The sequence below is a fragment of the Selaginella moellendorffii genome, unplaced genomic scaffold (genome assembly GCF_000143415.4).
Source record: "Selaginella moellendorffii unplaced genomic scaffold, v1.0 SELMOscaffold_22, whole genome shotgun sequence".
Taxonomy (NCBI): Eukaryota; Viridiplantae; Streptophyta; class Lycopodiopsida; order Selaginellales; family Selaginellaceae; genus Selaginella; species Selaginella moellendorffii.
In genome coordinates, this window is record NW_003314283.1 from 45651 (window position 1) to 67250 (window position 21600).

At 43.6% G+C, this 21600-nt stretch overlaps 6 protein-coding genes and 1 long non-coding RNA gene across 8 annotated transcripts in view; 3 read left to right on the top strand and 4 right to left on the bottom strand.

Moving 5' to 3' along the window:
- Positions 1–823, top strand: part of LOC9641914 (homeobox-leucine zipper protein ROC7) — a 6169-nt gene extending 5346 nt beyond the window's left edge. Inside the window, exon 12 of the mRNA XM_024678417.1 lies at positions 8–823. Coding sequence (XP_024534185.1) covers positions 8–217 — 210 coding nt within the window. The 3' untranslated portion in view covers positions 218–823. The remainder of the gene's footprint in view (positions 1–7) is intronic.
- Positions 824–2113: 1290 nt separating this feature from the next.
- On the top strand, positions 2114–3191 carry LOC9641909. Of its 2 annotated transcripts, XM_024678583.1 has the most exons (4): positions 2114–2216; positions 2463–2550; positions 2621–3032; positions 3080–3191. In XM_024678583.1, exons 2-3 carry the CDS (start codon positions 2485–2487, stop codon positions 3029–3031), a joined length of 477 nt encoding a protein of 158 aa, XP_024534351.1. In that variant the 5' UTR covers positions 2114–2216; positions 2463–2484; the 3' UTR covers position 3032; positions 3080–3191. The 2 variants fall into 2 exon arrangements, with proteins under 2 accessions (XP_024534351.1, XP_024534350.1); XM_024678582.1 differs by having other exon boundaries at positions 2621–3191.
- Positions 3192–3844: 653 nt separating this feature from the next.
- Positions 3845–5511, bottom strand: LOC9641910 (probable arabinosyltransferase ARAD1). The gene is made up of 3 exons (XM_002973589.2): positions 4802–5511; positions 4501–4751; positions 3845–4442 (listed from the first exon to the last, which is right to left on the bottom strand). Exons 1-3 carry the CDS (start codon positions 5442–5444, stop codon positions 3906–3908), a joined length of 1431 nt encoding a protein of 476 aa, XP_002973635.2. The 5' UTR covers positions 5445–5511; the 3' UTR covers positions 3845–3905.
- On the top strand, positions 4303–4549 carry LOC112347544. Its single transcript, XR_002992800.1, has 2 exons — positions 4303–4396; positions 4449–4549. It is a non-coding gene; the product is annotated as an uncharacterized LOC112347544 (long non-coding RNA).
- LOC9642414 (serine/threonine-protein kinase MAK) lies at positions 5484–6455 on the bottom strand. Its single transcript, XM_002973590.2, has one exon. The coding sequence runs from the start codon at positions 6453–6455 to the stop codon at positions 5484–5486; it is 972 nt and encodes a 323-aa protein (XP_002973636.2).
- Positions 6456–7730: 1275 nt separating this feature from the next.
- LOC9642415 (venom phosphodiesterase 2) lies at positions 7731–9418 on the bottom strand. The gene is made up of 3 exons (XM_002973591.2): positions 9299–9418; positions 8831–9243; positions 7731–8781 (listed from the first exon to the last, which is right to left on the bottom strand). The coding sequence occupies exons 2-3, from the start codon at positions 9213–9215 to the stop codon at positions 7772–7774; spliced, it is 1395 nt and encodes a 464-aa protein (XP_002973637.2). The 5' UTR covers positions 9216–9243; positions 9299–9418; the 3' UTR covers positions 7731–7771.
- A 63-nt stretch (positions 9419–9481) lies between these two features.
- Positions 9482–21600, bottom strand: part of LOC9642418 (venom phosphodiesterase 2) — a 21886-nt gene continuing 9767 nt past the window's right edge. The window contains exon 3 of the mRNA XM_024678544.1: positions 9482–10052. Coding sequence (XP_024534312.1) covers positions 9489–10052 — 564 coding nt within the window. The 3' untranslated portion in view covers positions 9482–9488. The remainder of the gene's footprint in view (positions 10053–21600) is intronic.

The window sequence follows — 21600 nt, forward strand, 5'->3', positions numbered from 1 at the left end:
CATACTCCCGGAGGGCCCTCGATCGATCGGCACCACCCCAGAGACGAGCAGCCGAGCAAGCAGCAGCGAGCCGGGGTGCTTGCTCACGGTAGCTTTCCAGATTCTCGTCAGCAACGTTCCAACCGCGAAGCTCAACTTGGAGTCCGTGACAACGGTGAACAGTCTCATCTCGTGCACTGTCCAGCGGATCAAGACGGCTCTCAGCTGCGAGACTTAAAGAAACATCGGATTTTACGCAGGAAAGTCGGAATAAGGTGGGGTTTGTTCGGGAAAGATGGCAGAAGGAACAGGATCGTCGACAGGAAAAAACTGGCAAAAATGGTGGGATTTAGCAGGGGTTTTAGAGGGACAAACAAATGAAGAACAGCAACCAAGAACACAAAAGGGGGATGGAGTCAAGAACGCACCACAGACCAGATTTTAGAATCCTTGCCTCGTGGTAAAGCATTGGAGACGAAGAAGACATCAACGACGACGAAAAGACGTGGTTTGCTAATTTTTATTCGAGAGGAGAGTGAGAGAAGAGGTTTTTTTTTTTTGGATTCCTTCTTCTTCTTCCTTCTTCATGCATACTTTCTAGCGCAGCGGATGGATTGAGAGGCCTTTTTCTGGTTCTTCCTCCTCGATTCTTCCTTGCGCTAGAAGCTGTGCATGGTGCTTCACCACTCGGCAAGGAGCGTGGTTCGGGTATTGACTTTGTTTACCAACTTGGTCCTGTTCTTCATTTTTCTGTGTTCTAGTAGTCTTTTTTTCTTCCATTTTTCATCTTCAATCCTGTTGTAACTTGGTACATTTTAATCTGATTTCATTTTGATCCAAAGTTTCCAAGCTTGAAGTTCCAAGATCAACTCCAGAGTTTCAAGAGGTTAACTTCATTTTATAAAGTATGATTATAAAGATGAGGCTACAAAAAACCCGAATATCTGGTTTACTGTGCAAAGCTTGGTATTAGCTATCGTTGCTTGCTGCTCAGCTGGTGCTACGTGCTGCTGCTAATTGCTTGCTATTGCTAGAGCCCATGAAATTTTTCTAAGTAGAGAAGAAAAGGAAATGACTGTCCTTAAGCATGTCCGAAATCCCTTGTTGGCTTTGTGCTGTTTAGCATAAAATGTAAGCTAAGCTTTTCTTTTCTTTTCCTGCTCTAAATTCTGGGGGATAAACTTGATGACACACAATAGAAGCCCTTGAAATAGATCCTGTGGCATAATAAGTGTCATTATTTCATGGCAGACAAACAAACATAATATTTGTCACATATGCAAAATTTGGCATGCCATAACCAAGATTACCAATTTTAACTCTTGTGATTCTTTTTCTCAATCTAGTATTCAATTGAGTATTCCCTATCATCCTCAAACTGATAGCATGGGCACACAACTTAAGTACATGTCAATCAAACAAGCTTAGAGGAAAGCATCCAAGTTGAGCTTTGCTTAGCATATGTTTTAATTCCTCATATTTATATATATTGACTTTCCCATTGTAAAGGGTTGTGCCTTTTAGGGTTCTTTTATCTGGTTTTACGAGGCCAGCATATATTTAGAACATATATAGTGAAGGGTTTAAAGATGTATATTATTAATCACTTATAAGAATTCTTTGAATTCCTAGCCAGAGGTAAGTCATTTATTATTAAATTTCTAAAATAATTATTGGCCTTCAAGTATAGTCTTAAATGTTACTCTTTATATGAATGAATTCCAACCGGAAACTATAAATTTTTCAAATAATTAACTGATAATTGATAATTATTTAGTATTCTCAATGCAACACAACATGCAATTGCCACACAAAACAAGCATTACAAACTTTCTAAAATGGATTATGATTTATCAGAAACTTTCTTTATTTTCCAGTTAATTTATGGGAAGAGATAAGATATACTTGTTTGAGATAGTTTTATTGTATATATATATATATATAATATACTTAAAGGTGATTGTTGATAGTTTAGTTTTTTATTTTTAAAAAATGACTGATCGTGGGATGCAATTATGAGAGGAACGCTAAAAAGAAAAATTTAGACGAAGAATGTGTGCTTCCTTCTTGAGTGTCGTTTTCATGCGCCACGCAAATCATAACAAAGAAAAGTAGACGCTGTATTGTAATGTTTTTTTAGGGTTTATGAAATGGCGAGAGAGCCCCTGCCGCTGCTGCCGATTCGCGATCCAAATCTGAGGCGCTGTGTCAACGCCGCTGGAACGAGCCACGTCCTGGTACGGTTTGTGTCAAGATTTAATCGATTTGTCCGAGATCTTGGAATTCGTGCTCTGTCTTCCATTTTTTCTCGAACGCTTCAACTCTTGGCGTCTTTTCTTGCTGTTTTCGTTCTTTTCCTGATTTGATTTTCGCGATACTTTGTGGTGTCTGCGCTCCTGAGAATCCCATCGAAAGTTTTCACTTTCTTATGCTCTAAACTTAACAGTTTTTCTTTTCTTTTCTTTTCTGGTTTTCCCTTGCAGGAGAAATACTGGCAACGAAACCATGATGCTCAAATCTCGAAGCTATTCCAATCATCTGGTACTCACCTCACACACACAGGCAGTTGAGGTAAGATCTTTCTCCCAGCTTTTCCTCTACACGCTTTCTTCGTGCTGAAACTTTCAAGTAACTTATCCAGGTCTCTGTGAAAGCGTACTTCCCATCTCCCCATGGAACACCGGACAGACACTTTCCAAAACCCAGTCCCAGCTCGCGAAATTCGACGCTGCATGGAGATGGTAGGCCTTCTCCTTCGAAAACGAGCTCCTGGAAGAGCGTGCTTTACTTTTGGAAGCGTCCGAGAGATCATACACCGAGTTCCAAAGAAGAGCACAAGCACCAAGTTCCAAGGGTGAGAAAGTCTGTTTCCGGGCCGATCTATCGCAACGACGACACAGCCAGTGTGTCTATCCGCTCCTACTCAAATCCGGTTCTTGCTTGCGGAGGTTTTCCAAGAACGGAGGAGGAAGACGATGGAGCGGCTAATCATCCCTACACGCCTTTGAAGAGGAAGCCCCGAGCTTCCACAAAGATCCTCTATGCGACATGAGGTAACTCTTTACGGTTTCCTTGAAATGGTTTTAGAAGTGTCTTCCAGATCGAGTATAACGATCTTGGATTGGAAGAAGAATGCGAGTGTAAATTCAAGGCAAAGTGCTGCCATGATAAGTTCTCACCTAAAGCTCCAATACTTGCATTTTTCATTGTCAGTCACGCTTTTTTCTTATCGATATTTCGAAGCATAAGAATTGCTTATGATTGCCTAGGATGCATACCATACTGGTTTGTGACGACTTTTTCTTTCGCTTTAAGCTTGATAGCCTTTGAGGAATTCGTTTCTTTCTTTTTTCTCTAGGTACTTTCGTACGAAATCACTCATAGAAGCAGGCATTCTAATCATCTGGCACTTCACAAGGTACATTTTCTCGTTCCTGTTTCGTGACTTCTTTGAAATGTAAGAACACGACTTGGTAGATGATAATTCTGGAGTGGAAACACTACGGCTTTAAATTCGAAGGTATGTTTCTCTTATATAAAAACCAATGCGACTTTAGTGCGAACTTGTCTCTATCCCGGAGAACAGCAAGCGTGACCTCGTGTTTTCGTGGCTGTCACGGCTTAAGAGGAGAGATTCGCAAAGTGCCAGGTGGAAGTGATAAGCATAAGGTTCTCAAAAGCAATAAACAAAAGCAAAAAGGCTCCTTCGTTATGCTGATAGTGATCTCGTTTCATTGTCACGCAGACGTGAGTGCTAATCCAAGTGAGATGTCAATGGAGCATCATGGACCGCAATGGCGTGTCTGTCATTGCGAGAACCACGACTTTTGGTAAGTTTGTTGCAACAGTCTCGCTGGATTCTTTCTTTTTTGTATCCTTCCAACAGGAACACTCCCGTGATTTACAAAAAATCGTAACGAAGAGGCTCATGAAACGCAGTGACACCGCTTAGCCGACGGTAAGCTACCACTTTTCCTATTTCTTCTAAACCTCGCAATGCTCTCCTTGATCATAGGAACTTTGGAATGGATTTTTGACCATATCAAGCTCACAGCTCCGTCCGTAAGCGCATTATCATACTCGAAATACCTCTGGACACGCGACAGCGTCTGTCTCATCGTGCTTCTCTCCTCGCTGCCAATGCTCCGCAACTTTTGGACAAGCCATCCGGGTTGTGTGGCGTCTCGGGTTGACACGAAGACGCAAAACTCCTCGTAATTCACAAAGCCTTCGAATGGAAGCTGGATGTCATCGCTGACAATCACTGGAATGCACAGGCTCGCGATGGCGTCGTAAAGCCTGCATGAACTGGGAGTGTCTCCCGCCGGAGTCAAGCAAAACTCGGAGCTTCTCATGCCTCGTGTGGCTTCCGCAAGACCGGCATCGTCTGGAAGTCCTTTCTCGAGCAAAACTTCTGGTTCGTTGTCTAAGATTTTCCAGAGCTTTTCTCTGACAAGCCCGCTCTGCAGGACGAAAGCGAAAGAAAAGCTATCACACTCAAGAACAGGAAAGTTCTGTTACCCTGTGACGATGGCGAGCTCCTCTGAAGTACAGGAGAACAGTCCGGTGTTGATCGTCCGCGATTTTCAAGGGTGGCAGCAAGTGCGTGTGGGGGATTATCACGTCTTTGATCGGAGAGACCTGGGAGTGCTGGATGATGGTGGAGGAATTCAGCTTGTTCTTGGCATCCTCCAGGTACCATCCTCCAAAGTCGACCACCAGGAACATCGCGGTGGAGATTTGCTCGCGGACGTGCCACATAGCCATGGGATCTGGAAGAAGAACAGGAGCGTGGAGAGAGAGAGCAAAGTTTCGTTTTTACCAGCGAGAACGAAGACATGGTCGACTCCATTGCTCCGCCTCCACTCGAGACTGCTGGTGACAAGCTCCACCACTCGCCGCTGGCGATCAAAGTCGGAGTTTTTGGAGCTCTTCTTGCGAAACTCGCCACGGTGGCCACCTCTGAGCTGGATTTGAGCGCTGAGAGCCGCGAAGAATGGCACGAAGACAACGTCCGCGAGCCGGGAATCCCACACTCGAACAAAGTTTTCCTTCTTCTTGGAGGGGCTGTCGAGCAGATCGCGCAGGAGCCAAAACTCGGCACTGTGCTGCTTGAGCAGAGGATTCGTGGGATACTCGCCGGTGGAGCAGCAGTTCTGGGAGCGGCAGTAGCTCTCGAGGAGGCCATGGTGGAATTCGCGAGGAAGATCGGCGACATAAACTCTGAGAAGCTGGGATGATTTGGCTTTGGCGATCGAGCAGCTCCTCTGTGTCCAAGCTCTCGGCGAGAAGGAGAAGAGGAAGAATTGGGCGAAGCCGAGCGCGAGCGAAAGCAAAAAAATTCTGGAGCTCAAGAACCGAGTGAGAAAATCTGGCAGCCTCCTTACCTCCATTCCATTCCAAGAAGAGAAGGAGAACACTCTTGCGGCGGTTACGAGGTTTAATCTCTGTTCTTTGGGTAGCATAAAAGAATCTTTTAAATTGCTTAGTGGGAATATCCTTAATCAACAATGTCTATATAGTATGCAAAGGTCTCCTAAAATAATATATATGATGAAACCTATGATAAACTTCTGGAAAATACTAGTACTCGCTATGACTTTTTCTTCTTTGACCATAGGAACTACCACCTCTTTTTCCTCCTCAATATCTTGTGGTTTCACTCTAAAATACATTGATTTTAAAGCTTGTGCCGCTGTAAGCCTTTTATCTGGATCCCAAGCGAGCAAACCCTGTAACAAGTTCACTGCATCGTTATCTTCAATTTTCATAGACCAATCCTTCTCAGGTAACTTCTTCATCTTGTCCATCACCTTTGCCTCGTCTTCCTCCCAACTCAAATTGTAATTTCTATAACCACCAAAAGGCTTCTTTCCCAAGAGTAGCACTGCAAACACCACTCCAGCACCCCACATGTCCACACCTTTCCCAAACTTCTCAATCTCTTTGGAGATAACTTCGGGAGCCCTGAATCCCAATGATCCAATATGTACGGTTGGTGGAGTTGAGAGCTTCCTCGCACAGCCAAAATCTCCCAATTTCACCACAAAGTTGTTGCTATTGAGCTCAAATTTGAGACACTCGGGTAGGATGTCCTGATGCACAACTTCTCGCTCATGCAAGCTTGCCAAACCCACTAGGAGCTGCCGCATGGTTTCCTTAATCCAACCCACTTTGGAGAGCTTGTAACGCAGTCGCTCATCCTTATTAAACTCCCTGATATCCCAGAGGTGCTCGAGAACTAGGTAACCTCCATCTTCTTCCTTGCCCATGTCGAGAACTTTCACGACGTTCTCATGCTTGCACTCCCTCATGAGTTCAAACTCTCGGACATAGTCATACAATTCATTGTCCACGCTCTTGATTAAAACTTTCTCACCTTCTTGATCACAGGCCACTCTCAGCACACAACCCAGCTTGCCAACCTTTTGCTCGTCATTGCAAAAACTATATTTCCCCAGTACCTTCGACTCCATGACAGAAGCCCTAGCTTGATTCCTAAACACTACTTTATATAGTTTCAACTCAAAAGGTTTTCTATCCTTTTCCTAATTCAGCTAGCTTAGAAAATAAAGATTGAGAAAATTTTTGGTTTAGCTTCCCTCACATAAAACGTGAAACAAACACACTCAAGGGTGCAAATTCCAATAAGTTATGGTCACAAATCCTATCGCTCTTCCCACTTCACTGGCATTGATAACAGCTGCGTATCCATTGTAGCATGGGAGAACTTTGGGCTTGATCGATTAAAGTCGCAGTGTTTCTACTGCAGAATTATCATCTACCAAGTCGCAGTGTTCTTACATTTTAAAGAAGTACCGAAGAAGGAAAGAGAAAATGTACCTTGTCAAGTGCCAGATGATTAGAATGCCTGCTTCGAACTATCGCTATGAGTGATTTCATTACTTAGACTGCGAGCTTGCAAAACTCAGTCGCTTCTAAGCACCTGGCGCGAGCCACAGGAGAAAGAGTTATAGAAACGAAAGAACATAAGAAGACGCACCACGAAGAAAGCCAAATGTCCAAAATAACAACAACTACTTGTTCTGCCATGAAATAAGATGACGACGTAGAGAAGCGACCCGTTTGCGACGACAAGGAAAATCGAGTTATAAGTAGCGTGAGTTCTCTAGCAACAATGTTTAAGTTGAAAGAGAAGCTTTTTTATATTTTACCTGTTATCACCGCCAATATCACCAGCAGCAGCTACGTGCTCAGAGTGTAAGCTTGCGCAAGGATAGTTGGTGTCTCCAAGCGCAAGGATCTCCCTGTTCATCTCTACGTGAGGGTTCTCAATTGAAGCTCATCAAGGCAAAGAGCTCGTGATTCACTGCCGGGATGTGGCCAACTGGGACACTGAGCCCAAGATACGAATCCTTTGCGGGAGTTTTAATCACTTATCTATTTTTGATGATTTAATCTTCTTTACATCAGTGCGGATCGCGAGAAGCAATCGCGTTATAACCTCTCAGATAAAAACTCCTGTTGTTTCTAACAGGTATGACGGTCTCGCTTCCGTGCAAAGCCGCCAGCGAGCGGCCATTCTGGCAAGCCACGGACGAGCAGGGGAGGTTCTCTCTCAACATTCCATCGCAAATCTCCGTCTCAGGCGATGATTCAAGCTCTGTGCTGCGAGCGTCGCAGCCGGGCATAACAATCATGGAACATTGCCGTATCTCTCGACTGATTAAATAGAAATAAAAAGAGTTAAAATAAAGGTTCACTATAGCAATCTGGAAAAATACAAATGGCAAAAGGTGGCGGAGAAAACGTTGTAAAATTACCGAAGATTCTAGCGAATTATTTTCTTCGTCAAGCTCCTGGTCCCATTGTTCGCTACTCCCTTGGTCCCCAAGATCTGGGTGACCACGTTGTAGATCTCCACATTGACGAACGCTTCCACCTGTTTGCCTCTCGCGAACCTCGGCCCCGCCGCGAAGAACACCGCCAGAGTGTTGTCGTAGCCGTGCGCGCCACCGCAGTCCGGCCCGCTCGGCCGCTTCACCACCACCTTGTATCCCTCGGCCACCATCCCGATGATCGGCGAGATCCTGTCACTGCCCGAGTAGTGCAGCCGCGCTGGCAGCTCCTCCCGGACGAACACCTTCAGGAACTTCCCATTCGCGACTTTGCCGGAAGCAAGCGCAGCGTTGAGCGCCGCCACAATCCTCTTGAGCTTCTTCGCGGCGAGGCGAGCCGGGGGGCGGATCGCCAGCACCGGGGTGACGCTCTCGATCCACTCCGCCGGGAGTTTGGTGTTGGCCGCGGCCGAGAGCTCGTCCAGGGAGATGATCTTGGTGTCGCACGTCCCCACGAAGCCATGGTCGCTCACCATGATCACGTTCACGTCCTGGAGGATCTTCCGCCGCTCGAGACCGTCGAGCAGCCTTCCAAGCACGGCGTCCACTCTGGTGACGGCGTCGCTGATCTCTGGCGAGTCCGGGCCGACAGTGTGAGCTTCCGCATCGGGGTCCTCGATGTAAACCGCGATCAAGCTCGGCCTCTGTGCTTCCGGTAAATCCACCCAGCTCAGGACAGTATCGGTGCGGGTGGCGAAAGGAACGGACTCGTTGTAGCGGTGACAGTAAGCCGGAGGACACGTCCATTTGCCTTTGGCCACCTCGGAACCCGGCCAGAAGTAAGTTGCTGCTTTGAGGCCATGGTTGACAACTGTTTCCCACATAGGCTCGCCGAGCCACCACTTCGGATTTGTATCGTTCTTCATGAAGAAAGTTTTTCTTGAGGCGTCGGTGGGGTCTCGAAAGGAGTTCAAGATAATACCGTGCCAAGCAGGATAGAGACCTGCCACCATTTAAACAAGGCTGAGAAGAGAAAATAAAGGCTTTCATACCAGTTGCGATGGAGTAGTGGTTCGGGAATGTAATGCTCGGGTACACTGGAAACATCCCAGGATAGGCCTCGGTTCCATCTCTCTTCAAACGATCAATGTTGGGAGTTGCAACCTTCCACTGGTAACCCCATCTAAAACCGTCTGCAGAGAGCAGGATGACAAGTGGTTGCTTCAAAATCTTGAGCGAGTGCGAGACAGTAGAGCGCGAATCAACTCGCATTGCAGATTTGTGGCATGAAGAGAGCGAGACTGAGAGGAGTACGACTGCCACTGCAAGAACAAGGCAAAGGACTGCGCCAACGTAAATGGTATAACTAGCCTTTATCGAAGTTCTTCCCTGCCGCTCGTTCTTCAAATCCGTCACAGCGCCTCCGTCATTCTTCATAGCGGCAAGCTACGAGCAAGAATCACGCCTGCTCGAGGAAAAAAGAACGCAAACAAATAACACAGCAGTAGGAGATACTATACCTTCGAGAGGAGAACTCAAGAGGACTCGAAACTCTGTCTGACAAAAAAATCGTGCTTGAAGCACTCGAGAATGAATCTTAAAAGATGTCACTTTACAAGCACTATTGCCCGTGCACTTATTCACCGTTGAAGCTGCAATGTTAGCTAGAGATTAGAAGTACAATAGAAGAAACTCACCATGGTTAGAGGGCTACTTAGAGAGGAGGATACTCTGGGGAAAAGCTGTCGTTCCGTTGTTACTGGTCCCGTTGATCCCGAGAATAGTTGCAATCACGTTGTACACCTCCACGTTAACGAAAGACGGCACCTTCTTTCCCCTGGCAAACTGCGGCCCATGCCTGATGAAAATCGTCCTCATCGAAACCAAAAGATTGTCGTAGCCGTGAGCGCCTCCACACTCTGTGTGAGTCTTCCTGGGACGTGTCAACTCGACTTTGTAGCCTTCTTCCACCATCCCAATAATCGGCTGGATCCTGTCACTCGCGGAGTAGTGCAACCTCGAAGGTAGATCTTCTTTCAAGTAGACTTGCAGGAACTCCCCGTTCGCCACACTACCAGAAGCCAGCCCCTGCTTCATCTTCTCCACCACGACCTTTGCGTCAACGTCGAGAGGCAGAGTGATTGCGAGCACCGGACTTGTCGAATTCACCCACTCCTTTGGAATTTGGATCCAGCGTTCCAAGTCTTCCAAGAAGATCAGCTTCTTATCGCAAGTTCCAACCATGCCATGGTCGCCAACCATGATGATCGTCACCTCTTCCTGGTGATGGCAGCGCTGATCTGAGGTGCATCTGGTCCTACTTGGTGGCCTTCTTCATCCTGTTCTTTGAAGTAGAGCCCCATGAAACTTGGCCGCTGTGGAAGATCAAGGTATCCCAGAACAGCGTAATGCTTATATTAGTAAATTAATAAAATAGATTTAAGTTACAGCTAGATGTTTCTTGTGAAAGTGGTTTTTCTTGTGTTTGTATTCTCTTTACTATGTGGTATCTCTTGAATTTTTTTTAGATAATAATTATACATGTTTACTCCATCATTCCTTATTTGCATGTAGTGGTTGCTTGAGAAATGTATATACTAATGTATTCTGTAATTTACGTGGTCCATAGTTACGAACACGAACACGGAACATGAACACGAGCCTCAGATTTCAGGAACCCGAACACGGAACACGATCACGGCCCACGATGGCTCACGAATATTCTACTGAATATTCTAAGAATATGTTATTTAAAAATTATATTCTATTTCTTATTATATTATTATAGGAATGATTTCGCGAAAAAGGATGCTTTCGCAGTATGCTGGATTGCTGCGCCATGCTTGTTTGCCTTGGATTGCTGCTGCTGTGCCCTGAAATGGTGCGCCCTGGCTGGATTGTCGTGTGATGCCGTGCGCCCTAAAACCAGAATATTCCGCGCAAGAATATTCTGAACAGTGGTCCGTGTTACTAACACGGACCACTGTTCACGAACACGGCCGTGGGAACACGACCCATGGCCGTGTTCGTGAAACACGGTGAACACGGCCGGGATCCCGGCCGTGTTCGTAACACTGACGTGGTCTAATGCCTCCAGCAATGAGACAAAAAACATGTATTATTTGTATCTTTATCCAGAGGTACAACAGTGGAGGGTGCCATCCAAATTCTCTGCTTTCGAGTTAATCTCGACCTCGTTGTTTTCTTTGTCATAGCAGTAGAGTCTGTATTGATGTATAGAATCTAATTCACATGACTTAATGTTGTGATCACACGACTCTAATGTAACTTTTGAAGGCACCATTCCACCGTCAAAATTCTTGCAATCAGCATGGATTTCTTGATCGATAATAGCAAGTATATTACAAGTATCCAGCCAGAGGCCACCACAAAATCTGTGTGAAAAACACTCGTAACAAGAAAGATATGATACCAATAGAACAATTAACCATAAGCCTCTCATATTAATAGTGTAGCCTGAACTACAAGTGGATTATTGATAGAATAGAATGTAAACTGAGCATTTATAAATCTCTACCTTGCTTAAGTAACCTTTACTTCTACATTATTTTTACACACCAAAACTGCCATAGTGCCATTTGTCAAAAACATCTACAACAATGCTTCATATAGCGTGTTATTTGTAAATCCCCTGTGGACAAAACCCAAGTCCAAGTGGCATTCTTCAATTGGATGGAGTCCAGATGCCTATGAGATGAGCATATATGCAGTTAGAATGGTACATGACTATGAAATGATGAGTCATACATGCAGGTCATATATGTGGCATGGATGATCTATACAACATCCCATTCATCATTGTTTAAGTGTGACTTAGGGTTTTGGGGAGGAAAGGGTTTTTGGAGCCATGTCATTCAATTTCAATAGTGTAGTTGTTATGGCTGCGAAGTTGGTTTAGTTTTTTGGTGGTGACACATCCACAATGAGTAAGTTTTGCCCATAGCTCAAATTCGTGAAATTGGACTCAGATACAAATGTTATAAACAAGTGTACTAATGGAAGATGAATAAAGTGTGGGATTGCTATTAAACTTCAATTCTAACATTTCTTCAACTAGTGAAAGAGAAGATGAAAATGGAGATTTTGACATTCTGATGATGAATAGATGAATTTCCAAATTAGAATGTCTTCATTATGGTACTTTTTGTAGGGTTTTAATATTTTCTAGTGCAATGGCATTTCAAGTATGGATGCACTTAAAGATTCTCAAGACAAAGATCATGGCTTATCTTGCAAATTATTTGGGAATTATGTGGCTAACATTGTATAATTATATGCAGATGGTGGATACAAATTGGAGGAGGGTGTACCATAAAATAGTGACAGAGGAAGTTCTTAACCATGTTTAGATTAATATTCTCATGAATCTTGCAAGGATAAATTAGGGAATTATTAACTCTCACTTTTGTTATTGAGTAGCTAATTACCATTTTAATAGGTATCAAATTCGTGAGGCATTAATTTTATATGATCTAAGAAGGCTGCAAAGTAGGCATTTATCATAAATTCATCGACAGATCTACATTAATAAAACACCTTATACACTATTCCATATAGATTATAAGTGTTTTTCTTCTGTCCCAACCATTTTTTTGTGTTTTTGTAACATACTGCAAACTTGTAACTTATAAATTTTATATCCATGCCATGATTTGTGGAGTAATGCATTTTATTGTGGCCTACTGGCTATTTACGACTAAAGAAGCCCATACTATTTTCAACACATATACACAAGCTATATGTCGTTTGGGAGGCCAAAACAAATAAAAAGTTATAATGCTCTAGAATACAATGGCATGGAAGTTGACATGATCCAGTGTTGGAGTGTAAAGGCAAGAAGCTTTATACACAAAATATCAATATGAAACTAGGTAAGTAGTTTATATTTGCTTGAAGTTTACCTTTTTGGGAGTTTTTTTTAAAGTGTATCAAGCATTTATGGCAAGAATTGTACAAATGAGAGTGGTATAGTTTTATAAGCATTTTTTTGAGTTTATGGAGGACATTAATATTCTCGATGTAAGCAGTGCAATAGCATAGGCAAAGCTTCAAAGTTTTGCAAAGGACATTGTTGATTAAGTTGTAATATAGAATTTACATGAGGTTTGTTTATTTAAATATGAATACTTTAGAACATCCCACATCCCTACTAATTTATTCCAACCGATGGAGAAAAAACTCAGGTAAGATCAAGACTTTATTTTGCTAAGCATTTTAGCATTGGTTAAATTTTTATTTTTTACTTCAAAAGTAGTCCAAGCTTCTTCAAGAATGGATATTGAAGATTTGCCAAAAGAACTCATTTCTAGTGTTGATGAAGCAACTTTAAGGTATGTTAGTTTGCTTCAATTTGCATTTATTTTGCAAAGCCATTTTTCTTGTAGGATGTTAATTTTATAAAAGATTGAGCATTTGCAATGCATAAGAAAGGCTTGGGTTTGGATGAATAGTATTTCTTTCATTTGGATCTATTTGTAGAGTATGTAATGGCTAAAGTGCAAGGTAATCTTGTAATATACATTAACATTGTATTGTCAACTGTAACTTCAATGAAAAGAAGAGCTTTACAAAAATTATAGTTGGCTACAGTAAGCAATAGATCCATTGAGTAAATAGAAAATCTAATCTAACAAATTGAATCTGTCATAAATTTGATTGTGGGTATTAAAAGTTATTTGTCGACTTAGTCCTTTCAGATATTCTTTCTGTATTACCGGGACAGCTATCTTTATCCAGAGGTACAACAATGGAGGGTGCCATTCAAATTCTCTACTTTTGAGTTAATCTTGACCTCGTTGTTTTCTTTGTCATAGCAGTAGAGTGTGTATTGATGTCTAGGATCTAATTCACATGACTTAATATTGTGATCACACAACTCTAATGCACCATTTCACCCTCAAAATTCTTGCAATCAGCATGGATTTCTTGATTGATAGTTCCATATATATTACAAGTATCCATCCAGAGGCCACCACAAAATCTGTATGAGAAACACTCGTAACAAAAAAGATATGATACCAATAGAACAATTAACCATAAGCCTCTCATATTAATACTGTAGCCTGAACTACAATTAGATTATTGATAGAATGTAATGTAAATTAAGCATTTATAAATCTCTACCTTGCTCAAGTAACCTCTACTTTTACACTATTGTAAGCCATAAATTTTTCCTTTTGAATTTGCTAGCTTACCTTGTCTATCCGACTAACACTGCCTTGGCCTTAGCTAAGTTCCCTCACCAAGATTTCTGCCTATTGTACCAGCTCCTACTTAGTCCTACTTGGTTTCAACTACTCACTGCATGAGCAACAGAGTGTTAGCCATCCATTCACAGATTCCTAAATCTCTCCCAATCCCCCTCTCTGGGTTAGACTAGATTTAAGGTTTGGCTACACTCCTCACAAGCACAAATAACTAAGCACACCAAACCTCCAAGTTCCTAACATCCCTTGGTACAACAAGACTTGATTATGGGACCCTCTAAATCCCAAGCCTTGGGTGCAATACTTGCTTCGGGACGTCGCGGGGAAACACCGTGGCCTAATAGCCCAGTATGGGTACCTCTACCCCCTTATTTCCATCTCGAAAGGAAGGCCCAAACTCTTAGGAAAGGTGAGGATTAATGAGCCGTAAAGTACTCAAGTGAGGCACCACTCCACATGAGCCAAGAGCACCATAGTCAGTTTCCCTTCTGGGAGTGGGAGCTACTCTTGATCACTTCCTTGGGTGGCCCATCTGGCACCACCTGAGTCCATGCTTACTCCCACCCAAGGCCCCTTGGCCCCAGTTTCAACCTCAAGTCAATTTGGAAGCACCACTAGAGAGTTCTTTCAAGACTGGTTTCTGGACCTCACTATCCCTCATATACTTTTGGAACCCCCTGCAGCCCCCCCCTGGGAAACACACACTTTGGGCTTTCACCCCATGACTTGTATTAGTATTCGGACTCGATCTCGAACTCAATCTTGAACTCAACTTTAGACTTGACTTTAGACTCTGTCTCGGACTCGATCTTGGACTCGATCTCGGACCTGACCTTGGACTTTGTCTCGGACTCGGTCTCGGACCCGATATTGGATCTCAGACTCGATCTCAAACTCGGTCTTGGACTTGAACTCGGTCTTAGAGTCGGTCTCGCACTCGATCTCGGACTCAGTTTCATCTGATGAACTCTTTATCATTTTTGTTGTGCCTTTAGGGATCCTTTAGCCTTTAACACCTCGGGGAGTTGGTTTCTTACAACTCTACCACCCATAGAAGAAGTTCGATACCTACATTGAACGTCTCTTTTTAATCCTACGACTTATTGACCATATCTCCAAGGGCATCCCCCCACTTAGCGGTATGCCTAAGTTAGCCTCCCCAGCCAAGAGCCCATGACAATGGAATATAGGTGTCTCTATACCCCTCACCTCACCACGCCCTAGTATGGGGTTGAGACTTGAAACTAGCTTTGCTTTACTAGGGGGTTGAAACTCGAACCCAACCTCCATGGAATACATCTACGGATTTGACATCCCCGCGAGGAGTTAGGTGTAGGAGTTTTCCCTACGCATGGTCGACCTAGTTAACCTATGCTAATTAGCTTACCTTCAGCATGTCTTTAGGTCCCAACATATGCCATTGCTCAACTTTACAAATTGATACTTTAATTGAGCTTTGCATAAGTACATAGAGTTTTGCTTTGTAGAAATTCCTCCACTGCGTTCACTAGGCTTTCCTTCGGTTCACATGTTGCTTCGAGTGTGAAAATCCTTTCCACTTCACATGGAACTCCCTCACCTCGCGTCTTTGTTGCTTACTCTTGCGCACATTAAGGATGGCCTCAACTTTGTATTCCTCTTCCCCTTGGATAACCTCAAGTAAAAGTCTTACTTGATCCTTACGAAGTGGATCCTCAAAGTACAGCTTGTGTAAGTTCACATGGAATACTGGGTTGCATCTTCCCCATCTCTCGAGGAAGTTGGAGGTGGTAAGCCACTTTACCAATTCATGCCTCAATCTTCGTGTCTCAATCGCAGGCCCCGCGAACCTGCTTAAGGAACTCAAGATCAGTTCATTTCTAGGAATACATGCATTTTTACCTTTGGGTCAACTTCCGACTGATCCCACTTGGTAGCTTTAGGTTTTTGGTGTTCAGCCACACCTTCTCCCCAGTTTGGAACTTTACATCCTAGTGCTTTTGGTTCGCGTACTTGGTTTGACTTTGTTGAGCCCGTTCTAAGGAATCCTTCATTAAATTCCAAATATTGAGTCTTTCCACCGTGAACACCTCCACCACAAGTAACTCTCCATGATACTCGGTTATGCCGAGTTCCACAGGACCTTCAATAACTCGCCCATTGACGACTTCCCATAGATTTACCCCAATACTCGAATGTGGTGAATTGTTATAACACATTTCCGCAAGTCCCAAATGACTTACCTAATTAGTTTGGTCTCTTGAGACATAGCATCGCAAATAATCCTCCAGCTGCCTATTCACCCTTTCTGTTTATCCATTTGTCAAGAAGTGTTATCACCATCAAATTTGACTTAATACTGAATACCTGTCTGTGGGTGATATATGGTGCTGAATTTTAACTTGGTGTGATACTGTTCCAAGAGAGTTCTCCAGAACCTATTGGTGAAGATTTTATCTTAATTTGAGATAATCTCTTCTGGCCTTCCTCGGACTTAAACTACTTGTTCGAAGAACAACTTCGCCACACCTTTCGCATCCACTTCCATTGTGGTGGGTATGAAATGTGCCATCTTCGAAAATCGATTCACCACCACAAATATCACATCAAACCCCTCACTTTGGAGGAATCCCATGATGAAGTCTATCGTAAGACATTCCCATGGACAATTTGGAATTGAGATACTTTGTAACAAGCCCTCACTAGCCTTAGTTACAACTTTGACTTGCTGATATGTTGGACATGTCTTTACATAGTCTTAGACATTCTTAGCCATATTTGGTCAATGATACTTCCCTTTGAATAAACCCATTGTCTTGGGCACTTCGCTGTGTCTCGCAAAAGGTCCATCATGACACTCTTCTAAGGCTACTTTCCTTAGTTCCCCTTCTAGAACATACACCCTCGTTTATTTATAATAGATGAGTCTATTGTGTTCTGCATAACCTATTTTCTCTTCTGTTAGCAGCTCACCTCTCTAGTGGGCTTCTCGCGCCTTTTGGTTCCTTAGCAACACTTCTTGTGCTAGACCATCGTTCTCATATGTTGTCCACACATCGTCTCAAAAAGTTGTCGTTGTGCTAAATATTGCTAACTTCAAGCTCGCTTTTTGACTTAGAGCGTCTGCCACGATGTTGCTCTTCCCAGATGTATACAAAATCTCGCAATCAAACTTGGCTAAAGTATTGGCCCACCGACTTTGTTTCCTTCTCAGGTCGGGCTATGACAAGAAGTGTTTTGTTGCCACATTATCCATGTAAATTTTGAAGTGCTTCCCAAGGTAGTGTCGCCACTCCTTGAGCGCTTTGACCACCATAAATAATTCCTTCTTGTGGGCAGGCCACTTTCGTTAAGCCTTGTCCAACTTCTTCGAGAAGAACACCACTAGATGATTGTTTTGCTTCAAAACTGCGCCCAATGCAAAGTCTGAAGTATCCGTTTCTACCTCACAGTCCTTACCAAAGTCTGGTAACACCAACACAGGAGTCTTTCTTAACTTCCCTTTGAGATGGACAAATGCCGCCTCGCATTTTGCTGTCTGTACCATCTTCCCTTTACCCATTTGGTTCGTTAAGGGTAGGGCTACTCTCAAATAGTGTTTAATAAACTTTTGGTAGTAGTTGCATAGCCCCAAGAACACCCTCAACTCATGTACATTCGATGGTTGTTTCTATTCCTGAATCGCTTGGACCTTCTCAGGGTCCACTTTGAGCCCATCCTTGCCCACCACATGCCCGAGAAACTTTACCTCTTGTTGAGCAAAGTCATATTTGCTCTCTTTAGTATATAGCTTGTGTTCTCTTAGTTTCTCAAACACCTTCATCAAGTGTTTGGCATGCTCCTCTAGCGTCTTGCTATAGATCAGGATGTCGTTAATATAGACAACCACGAAATGATCCAGATAGAGTACAAAGATATGGTTCATCAATGCCAAAAACATTGCCGACACATTGCACAACCCAAAAGGCATCACTAAAAACTCAAAGCTCCCATACCTTGTTTGACAAGTTGTCTTCTCAACATCTTCCTCTGTTACCCTAATCTGGTAGTATCCTGACCTTAGGTCAATTCTCAAGAAGTATTTTGTATCGAACAGGTCCTCAATCCTTAGCAAAGGGTACTTGTTCTTTTTTGTATACTTATTGAGCAACCGATAGTCTATGCATATGCACATAGATCTATCTTTCTTTTTCACAAATAACACCAGTGCCCCATACGGCGACTTGCTCAACCTAACATACCCTTTGTCCACCAACTCTTCTAGTTGGTGCTTGAGCTCCTCGAGTTCCTTTTTGTTCAAACGATAGGAGGGACGAACCACTGCCTTAGCACCCTCGACCAACTCAATCTTATGTTCTATCGGTCGTGCGGGCACTAGTAGCTCCTCCGGCATGGTATCTTGGAATTGGTCCAACACCCGCTGGATCACTAAAGGTACTTCTTCCATTCTTATCTTTTTGTCACTCTTCACCGAGAGTAAGCACAAAAATGCTACCTTAGTTCCTTTAGTGAGTTGTCCTTTCGTGGACACTAGGAGTCTTTAGTTTTATATTGCCCTACATTTAGAGGCCTCCACCCTAGATCGTTCTCCCCGGGCATTTGCCAGTACCACAAGGTTGCTACCTTGTCCATGTAAGGCTACTATGAACCAATTGAACCAATCCATCCCGAAGATTACGTCAAATCCCGCCATGTTCAACACAGTGAAATCCATGTCTACTTTCTATGTCCTTACTTCAACTCTTGCTTCTCGAAGTACTTCATCAGTGCTTTGGCTACCTTGAACAAACTCTATAGTCCTTGGTTCACCCAGCCACTGCACTATTAGTCTAGCTTGCCGAACTATGTTTGCAACCACAAAATTATCTGAAACACCTGTGTCAACAAGGATCTTAATAAAGCTACCTCCGAGATTCCCTTGGAGGGCTAGTAGATGTCGTGAACAACTCTCTACCAAAGTTGCTCGTATAATGAGTAATTTTGAGTTAGGGACTAAATCACATACCTTAGTTTGTATTTCACCCAACTTAATGGCCATATTAGCTCTGGCCTTCTTCGGGTAGGGACATTCTTTCGAGAAGTGTCCTGCTTCACCGCAGTTGAAGTATATATTGTTTTTCACGTTGCTAGTTGACTTGCCCTTTTTATCCGTGGGTTTGTCTCTTTTTGCTTGACTCCCTCACATAATTGCTCACTAGCCACCGGATTTGCCTTTCTGGAACCCTGAGGACTCATTCTTAGAGAAACTCTTCTTGAATTTCCCTTTACTATATGTTCCCCTTGGTTTGGCCCCTTTGCTAAACATGGACCCCAACCCCGTCGTATTCTCTTTTTGCAGGTTATCATTGAAATGCACCTTGAGATCCGCATCCAACGCTTCCTTGTAGTTAGTCGAGTTCCAACGCATCACCCCACCACGAGCCCAGGTTTGCAAGCCTAATATGAAGGTATGGAACGCGTCCATATCACCCATATCCGTGACAAATATCCTCTTTGCCATAAACCCATTCACATACTCTTGAATGATTCTAGTCTACTTTAGCCTACTTAGCTCATCCCTTAGGTGCAGAGTAGCATTCGAAAAAACATAATGTAAGCAACCAAAAAGAACGACTTGAGAGATGATCCATGAGGTTCAAATATAGAGGGAAAGGGCCTATGAACAATAATGCACCCTCTTTTCCAATTGGTTAAGGGTCTTAGGATACTTAGGATTAAGTGTCTTTGGGTTTAAATAGTACTGGGCTGGATGACCTCCTGGGAAATCCAAATTTAGGAGCTTACATTTGGTATCAAAGGGGTCTCTAGTCTAACTTTGTTGGTTGGCTAGGGGAATTACACTATATGTTAATTGACATCTAGCTAGTCTAGTTTGCTCCCGCTGGGCTCATGGCTGGTCTAGTTTGCTTTTGCTGGGCTCAACCCGAGGGGTACGGTGTCAAGAGAGCGGCACTCTCAGAAGAGTTGTGGCTCTTAGCTTCCATTCACGAGGGCGTGAACTTGTAAAGAAGCATGGTGCATTGTAAGCAACCAAAGAGAACGATTTGAGAGATGATTCATGAGGTTCAAATATAAAGGGAAAGGGCCCATGAACAAGAGTGCACCCCCTTTTCCAATTGGTTAAGGGTCTTGGGATACTTGGGATTAAGTGTCCTTAGGTTGAATAGTACTGGGCTGGGTCTAGGAAGTCCAAATTCAAGAATTTACATGTAAGTCACATAGATCCTCGCCTTCATCATTTCTCAAATGGTCACTGATCCTTTATTAGCCTTTGTCATTCTCCACCAAGACTTGGCATTATCTGCTAAATATGGTTTTACACATGGGACCTTCTTCGACCTCGGTAACCACAACGCTCAAAAGTAGTCCTCCATATCGTAAAACTAATCCTCAATCACCTTATAGTCATTTACTCCCTTGAAAATTGGTGAGGGCTTTGGTTTGTACTTGGGAACTATTTGAGGGACTAATTCCACTTCAATTTGTTCAACTTTGTTTGGTTCCGCCTCAGTTCCTGCTGAAGGGTCCGCACCTGCTACATTGCCAGCATTTGCAGTCTTTCGCTTTTTCTTCTACCTCTCGTCAGGCTTTAGCTTGCATTCAAGAGTCTCCAGCAAAGCATTGGTCTGTGCCAATTGTCCTTTTAGAACATCCAATTGAGCCTTGGACGATCGAATCTCATCACTGGACTCTTGTTTTCAAGTTTCCTCACTGAAGTCTTCCTTGTACAAGGATTCCTCATCCATAAGTTCTTGTTTGATCGGAGGCTCCAGCTTCGGAGGAGGTTCCATCTCCACCTTGGTTCATTTACCCCCTGCCTTTGCCATCTCCCAGCAATCCGCCTTTATCCTTCGCTAAAATTGAGGAAAAGGCTCTGATACCAAATTGTAAACCACAAATTTTTCCTTTCCAATTTACTAGTTTACCTTATCTATCCGACCAACACTACCTTGGCTTTAGCTAAGTTCCCTCACCAAGGTTCTTACCTATTGTACCAGCTCCTACTTGGTTTTACTTGGTTTCAGCTACTCATTACACGAGCAACGGAGCATTAACCATCCATCCATGGATTCCTAAATCTCTCCCAATCCCCCTCCCTAGGTTAGACTAGACTTAAGGTTCGGCTACACTCCCCGCAGGCACAAGCAGCCAAACACACCAAGACTCCAAGTTCCTAACATCCCTTGGTACAACAAGATTTAATCATGGGACCCTCTAAATCCCAAGCCTTGGGTGCAATATTTGCTTCAAGATGCCAAGGGGAAACACTGTGGCCTAACGGCCCAGTATGGGTACCCCCCCCCCCAACTTCTATCCCGAAGGAAAGGCCCAGGAAGGGCGAGGATCAATGAGCCACAAGGTACTCAAGTGGGGCACCACTTCACATGAGTCGGGAGCACTACAATCAGTTTCCCTTCTAGGAGTGGGAGATACTCTTGAGCACTTCCTTGGGTGCCCCATCTGGCACCACCTGAGTCCATGCTCACTCCCACCCAAGGCTCCTTGGCCCTAGTTTCAACCTCAAGTCAATTTGGAAGCACCACTAAAGAGTTCTTTCAAGACTAGTTCCTAGACCTCACTATCCCTACTACACTCTTGGAACCCTTTGCAGCCCC

Bases quoted from the DNA above. Each gene is read 5' to 3' on its own strand.
- LOC9641909 (XM_024678582.1), top strand. From the start codon at position 2,485: ATGATGCTCAAATCTCGAAGCTATTCCAATCATCTGGTACTCACCTCA. The intron at 2,551-2,620 runs GTAAGATCTTTC...TAACTTATCCAG, and splicing joins CACACACACAGGCAGTTGAG to GTCTCTGTGAAAGCGTACTT.
- LOC9641910 (XM_002973589.2), bottom strand. From the start codon at position 5,444: ATGCTACCCAAAGAACAGAGATTAAACCTCGTAACCGCCGCAAGAGTG. The intron at 4,752-4,801 runs GTAAAAACGAAA...TTCTTCTTCCAG, and splicing joins CCATGTCTTCGTTCTCGCTG to ATCCCATGGCTATGTGGCAC. The intron at 4,443-4,500 runs GTAACAGAACTT...TTCGTCCTGCAG, and splicing joins GAGCTCGCCATCGTCACAGG to AGCGGGCTTGTCAGAGAAAA.
- LOC9642414 (XM_002973590.2), bottom strand. From the start codon at position 6,455: ATGGAGTCGAAGGTACTGGGGAAATATAGTTTTTGCAATGACGAGCAA.
- LOC9642415 (XM_002973591.2), bottom strand. From the start codon at position 9,215: ATGAAGAATGACGGAGGCGCTGTGACGGATTTGAAGAACGAGCGGCAG. The intron at 8,782-8,830 runs GTATGAAAGCCT...AAATGGTGGCAG, and splicing joins CCACTACTCCATCGCAACTG to GTCTCTATCCTGCTTGGCAC.